At 36.9% G+C, this 6,618-nt stretch overlaps 1 protein-coding gene across 1 annotated transcript; it reads left to right on the top strand.

Moving 5' to 3' along the window:
• Positions 1-1,886: 1,886 nt before the first annotated feature.
• LOC140805541 (uncharacterized) lies at positions 1,887-6,372 on the top strand. Its single transcript, XM_073161808.1, has 5 exons — positions 1,887-2,033; positions 4,444-5,271; positions 5,483-5,600; positions 5,698-5,875; positions 5,919-6,372. The coding sequence occupies exons 1-5, from the start codon at positions 1,887-1,889 to the stop codon at positions 6,370-6,372; spliced, it is 1,725 nt and encodes a 574-aa protein (XP_073017909.1).
• The last annotated feature ends 246 nt before the right edge of the window (positions 6,373-6,618 follow it).

Here is a 6,618-nt window from a genome sequence, read left to right as displayed (position 1 = left end):
GCTGCACATACTAACATGAAATTGCATACTTAACTTGCATAATTTAACGTATAAATCATACTTACTCTCGAATTCAATCATTACTTAGGACATTCTAAAATTTCCCATGATGCGACCTTGATAATCCTTGCACTAAACCATGACGTCTAACCTCAAAGCATACTAAATTATTTTTCCCAAAAAAGAAGGACACGGACCCCGTACCTACATCCGTGTAGGGGTCCGTGTAGGCTCTGGAAATAGACACCGAAGGAAAGCAAAGGTACGGACCCCGTGTCAGGGTCCGGGGGAGGGTCCGTGTAGGTACTGGAAATATACACTAAATGAAACCCAAAGGCACGGACCCCGTGCCCTCATCCGTGTAGGGGTCTGTGTAGATACTGGAAAAAGACGCCGAGAAGAAAACAAAGGCACGGACCCCGTGACTGGGTCCGTGTGCGGGTCCGTGTACCCACTGTAGTCGCGAACTTACGAAAATTATGTACATGCTTCGCTCAACTTTCTAGACTCGGTTGCACGGACTATGAAACGACACCCCGAGACTCACCTTAGCATGCCATAACATCAACTAAATTCGTACAAACACCCAAAGCAATGAGTTCACCTTACAACACATACAATTCAAAGCATGGCAAATGACACCAATTCGTTTCCTACGACTCCTAACGCATTCGAGTGCCTATCGACACTATACGACGTATCAAATAACATCCCAACCTCATACTAATCATACCTAGACGCAGCAACGATCACCCGTCGATCCCCAACGAAGCCTGCAACACTGAAACTTCAAGGATACATCAATATCATAACTTTCTGAAAACGCAGTTTGAGCAGTCCCACGAAAAACATCATAACTCACTCACTTTTCATCCAAAAATCTTAAATTTTATATCAAATCGAAGGCATCGCAAAGTTCTACAATTTTGTAGTTGAAAGTTTTCTCAAAATCCCGACAGAAAAATCGCAGTTTTCAACAGAACAGTGAGTTACGAGTTTTCAGATCTAAAAAGTATTTCAAACGCATTCAAACCATTTTCCGCTCAAACGACGAATGTCACACATGGATTTTCACGCATAAAAATACACAACGCATACTATGACAAGATTGATGCAGAAAGAACAGAATATACGTGCCTTTTGAATTTTAAACGTTACAGAACGACATTACCGAAGCGGAGATAGAAGCGAGGTTGATCCGGGTCGAACGTGGCACCGTTTTCTTGCAATAAAATTCACGAAAACCTTGCTGGAATTTGAAGAGGGGGTGGGCGGCTGCTATGCTAATGAAGAACCCTAGTTTTCTCTTTTAAAATAATAAAACTAGAATTGGTAGAGTGTGTGTGTGTTTAAGCGTGACAGGTGAGTGTAAAAGTGTGTAATGTGTGCGTGAGTTTTGTGCTTAATTAGGGAATTTATTTTGCTTAATTAAAATAAATAACATGCTAATCAAATACTAGTTAAAAATTTTGACACAAATAATAAATTAGTTCAAAAATTAACTATACTCATCTTAAAATAAAATCCCCTTATAAAATAAAGTGCACACTTGTTAAACTTTTAAAAGTTTTAAAGTCTTAAAATTACTAAATAAATAAATTAGGCTTAAAAATGCTAAAACTCGATAAATTATTTAAAATGCCCCCAAACTCAACTTAAAATAAAATATCATCTTTAAAATTGCCAAGAGTCGTCACCGGGTCTTTTCCTCAATCCCGCCTCGGATAAATGCCTGAAACATGAAACTCGAAAAGTATTTTAGCGTGCATCACATAAGCATGACTATATTTAAAATAATGCATTTAAATAAATTATGCATGGCTAAACTCATTTTAAATTAAAATAAATTATTTAACGAATTAAAAAAATGCATAGGTTGTACGTGTATGAAATTGGGTTCTACAGGACGCACGACGGTTGTTCTGGTTCGCATGGCTGCTGCGTTGGTTCATGGACTTGGAATGGGTTTGGTCGGGTCTGAGCATGGTCCGAGGAAGGTGAGGGCCAGAGGAGATCATGGGTTAAGGGGGCACGTGAGTCCTAAATCGAGTAGGAGTCCTAGGATATAAAAAAAGCGACACACACAGCTTCGGGTCTAGGTTCAGGAAGGTTTGCATGAGTTAGGGGATGGGTCCTTGGGTCATCGTTGGTCAGGAGCGTCCCTAGGTTTGTTGGTCAGGGTTTGGCTCGGGCGTGGTTTGATAAAATTTAGAGATGGCTCGGCGGGTTCATTGATAAGGCCAAATCGTACAAAGATTTTAGGGATTTTATTTTATAATATTTTACCTTATCTAGAATTCTTATCCCAAATTATATGATTATTTGAATTAATAATTTTGATTTGAATAAAAGTGAAAAGTGTTTAAATTGAGAGAAAAGATAAAATACTAGACTTTAAAGGAAACAAAATATCAAAAGAAAGGAAATAAAATATTCATATATTTTATTCCTTGATGATATTGAAAATTTTGAAGAATCTATGTAAACATTGATAAAGATCTTATCTACACTTTCTTTTATTTGAGATGAGCTTAAACAAGATTTGAAGGAGGAGGCCCATTGAAAAAGAAAAAAGAAAGCAGAAGCGTACAGTCAGAGGAGAGAGACGGATGTGCAGAACAGAAGACTACTGTGAAGTAGTACCAGCACGGAAGGAGAGCCGTAACAGAGGACGGAAGAAAAAAGAGCAGAAGGGAAACATCAAAAGAGATACAAGAAGAAAAGGTAGCGACAGTGAGGAAGGGCAGAAGGCTAAAGCAGGAGGAATTCCTCACACACGCCAAAATCACAGAGAATTTCTTTCATTCCTTCTTAGTTATGTTTTTTTCATTGAATTTAAATATGGATTTTCACTTTTGTTTTGAATTTATGGAGTAGATTTTTAATGACGAAGGCCACGATAGGGCCGAGATAGATTATTTTTGATGTTTTAAGTTTGATTCAAGTCGATTATTTATTTTATTCATTGATTGATGTCATTTATCGCGTGTTCTTTTAATCTGGCCAGTTAAATAGAATATTTGTTGGTTAATCTAAAACCGGAAGGCGATAGATTAATATTTGATTCATACATTAATCAACACATGGTTAAACCGACTAGAAATAATACTCGGTTTCAGTATGTGACTTTAGGTTGAAAAATTGAAATTTCACAGCGATATAATGCGGTTGAATCTTATTAAATCCAGTTAGGAATAATTTGACTGTTAGATTTAATTAGGTTTATTAATTCGAGGAATTGTTTAATAAATAATTTTGGGAATTCTGTCGTGAATTAAATAATTAATTTATTGAATATGAATTTGACAAGTAGATTATAAGTTGTCTCGGTACCGTTGTGCGCCTTAGTCGTTTTTAAATAATTTGAATTTTCGTCTAATTTAATAATTTGGATTTTTTTGCTTTAGTTAATTTATTTAAATTGTTTAATTTAGTTTTAATTAATTTATCTTCCACCATTTGAACTTTATTATCCTAAAATAGGAAAAATAGTCCATATCCTAGTAATTAAACATCGATCTCTGTGGGTACGATACCTGAACTCATCTCCAAATACTATTACTTAACCTAGTCCGCCTGCTAGATTTATTCCCAACCGAAATCGCCAGTCAAGTTTTTGGCGCCGTTGCCGAGGATTCAAATGTTTAATATTAGGATTTATTATTTTCTTGAGATTAGGTTTTTATTTAATTTTGTTGATTTTACGCATATTCGTACGTTTGAAGTTTGTTTTTTATCTTTAGGATTTATCTAGCTGTGCATGAGCCGTGCCAGAGGAGACACGGAATTAGAGCCTTTTGATCCAGAGATTGAGAATACTTTTCGATGGATACGTAGAGCACAAAAGGAGAAATCCTCAGACTCTAACGTGGAAGAACAATTAAAATCAGAGGACAATGTTCAACAACAGGGATGGAAGCAATGGCCAACGAGGAGGATGAGCGCACTGTCTATGATCTTACTAGACAAACTACTTGAGGTTATGGTTCAAGCATTATATTACTCGTCCTACCGTGGAAGCAAATAATTTTGAGTTGAAGCCATCCATCATTCAAATAATACAATATCAAGTGAGATTTGGAGGATCGCAGACCGAGGATCCTAATAGGCATCTGGAGGGATTCTTATCTATCTGTGACACAATCAAATTCAATGGAGTGAGCATGGCTGCCATAAGATTGAGACTATTCCCTTTTATCTTTGCATGGTGAAGCAGCAAAATGGCTTAGAGATCTACCAGCTGGCTCCATTACTACATGAAATGGTTTGGTGGAAATGTTCATGAATCAATATTTTCCACCCACCAAGCTAGCACAACTACGTATGTATATTTCATCTTTTCGTCAAAAGGATGGGGAGACACTACATACAGCTTGGGGAAGATTTAGGAAAATGTTGAGGAGCTGTCCTCAAAATGGTTTCTCTTTATCTGAGCAAGTTTAGATTTTCTATAACGGAGTTGATCCTTCCGTGCGTTCCATGCTAGATGCGACAGCCAATGGTAGCTTATATAGGAAGACTCCACGAGTTGCACTGGAAATAATTTCAAATATGGCCGAAAATAGTGCTGGTTGGCCGGACATTAAACGAGAAAAGAAGGGAGGAGTTCTTGAAATGGATATCTTGAATGCACTTATTGCTAAGATTGATGGGTTGGCCCATAAATTCTCTCAGCTGCAATCAAATCAAGCAAATCAAGTCCAAGGAATAGTCATCGAGGAACAACCCATTTTTGATGAAGAAGTAGTGAATTTTGTGGGGAAGCAATGGAGACATCAATCCAATCCATACAGTTCCACATACAATCCAGGATGGAAGCATCACCCTAATTTGTCTTGGAAGAATACGGAGAATTCCTTTAATCCAACACATTTTCCTCCACTACCCATACTTCAACAAGTGAGAGAACAAGTATTATTGGTACCTGCAGCACCTCCAGGATTCAAGCAAGAACATCAAAGACCAATTTATGATGATTTTATGATGAAACATTTTGTGGGGATGGAGACGAGACTGCAGAATCATGACGCTTTCTTACGAAGGTTGGATGCTCAAATGGGTCAAATAGCCAATCAGTTAGCAAATCGACCTCTTGGAACACTACCAAGCGATACTGAGAAAAATCCGAAAGGAGTGAATGCAGTGAGTACAGTAATCAAGGCCGAGGATGAGGAACCAAAGAGGCAGAATTCTACAGATATGGAGGAATGGAATCAAAGACAGAAAATTCTAAGAAACAGAACACTCACACCACCCCTACACGGAAGACAGGTAAGAAAGGCAAGGAATTTGATTTTTAGTGATTATATTGATATTAATGCACTTCCTTTTCCTCAAAGAGCAAGGCAATTACAATTGGATCATCAATTTTCAAAATTTCTTGAAGTTATTAAGAAATTGCACATAAATATTCCTTTTGCAGAGGCTTTAGCTCAAATGCCTTCTTATGCTAAATTTTTGAAAGATATTTTTTACTATAAAGAGGAAACTTGTTGATTTTGAAAATGTTATAATTTCTGAGGAGTGTTCAGCTATTTTCCAAAATAAACTACATCCAAAGTTTAAGGATCCAGGTAGTTTCTCCATTCCTTGCACCATAGGTAGTTCTAATTTTAACAAGGCATTGTGTGATCTCGGTGCTAGCATAAATCTTTCTTGCAATTATTAAGAAATTGCACATAAATATTTCTTTTGCAGAGGCTTTAGCTCAAATGCCTTCTTATGCTAAATTTTTGAAAGATATTTTGACTATAAAGAGGAAACTTGTTGATTTTGAAACTGTTAAAATTTCTGAGGAGTGTTCAGCTATTTTGCAAAATAAACTACCTCCAAAGTTTAAGGATCCAGGTAGTTTTCTCCGTTCCTTGCACCATAGGTAGTTCTAATTTTAACAAGGAATTGTGTGATCTCGGTGCTAGCATAAATCTTATGCCTTATTCTTGTTTTGAGAAATTGGGGATTGGAGAAGTTAAATCAACCACTATTTCCATTCAACTTGCTGATAGATCTATTAAATATCCTAAAGGGGTTCTAGAGGATGTTTTGGTTAAGGTTGATAAATTTATATTTCTAGTTGACTTTTTTGTGCTAGACATGGAGGAGGATCGTGAGATCCCCTTAATTTTAGGTCGTCCTTTCTTAGCTACTGGAAGAGCTCTCATAGGCGTGCAAAAAGGTGAGTTAGTTTTGAGGTTGAATGATGAGAAGGTAGCTTTTAATGTTTTTTGTAGTATGAAATATCGTGGATCTTCTGATTGTTATAGAATATATGCCATTGATGATATTGTTGAGTGTAGTGTGCATGATACTTTTATTGAAGACCCACTGGAGATGCTTTTGGTGAACCCAAAGTCCACGGAATCAGACAGATAAGAGGTGGAGGAATGTATGAATTTCTTGGAGGGATCAAAGCCACTACCAAGATCGCTGAATTCAAAGATTGGGGAGCTTGGACATATTCCAAAATCACTTAAACCATTCATAGAAGAAACTGCTTCTATGCCATTCCTCGAACTCAAACCACTTTCTCCTCATTTAAAATATTTATTTTTGAAGGAAGAAGATAAACTGCTAGTAATTGTTTCTTCTTCCTTGACAGGTGATGAGCAAGATAAGCTC

Source organism: Primulina eburnea, chromosome 11, assembly GCF_022965805.1.
Source record: "Primulina eburnea isolate SZY01 chromosome 11, ASM2296580v1, whole genome shotgun sequence".
Lineage (NCBI taxonomy): Eukaryota > Viridiplantae > Streptophyta > Magnoliopsida > Lamiales > Gesneriaceae > Primulina > Primulina eburnea.
The sequence above is the reverse complement of the archived record's forward strand: the minus strand, read 5'-3'. Positions and strand labels throughout refer to the sequence as shown.

Bases quoted from the DNA above. Each gene is read 5' to 3' on its own strand.
- LOC140805541 (XM_073161808.1), top strand. From the start codon at position 1,887: ATGAAATTGGGTTCTACAGGACGCACGACGGTTGTTCTGGTTCGCATG. The intron at 2,034-4,443 runs GTGAGTCCTAAA...GAGCAAGTTTAG, and splicing joins ATCATGGGTTAAGGGGGCAC to ATTTTCTATAACGGAGTTGA. The intron at 5,601-5,697 runs GTAGTTCTAATT...TTTCTTTTGCAG, and splicing joins CTCCATTCCTTGCACCATAG to AGGCTTTAGCTCAAATGCCT.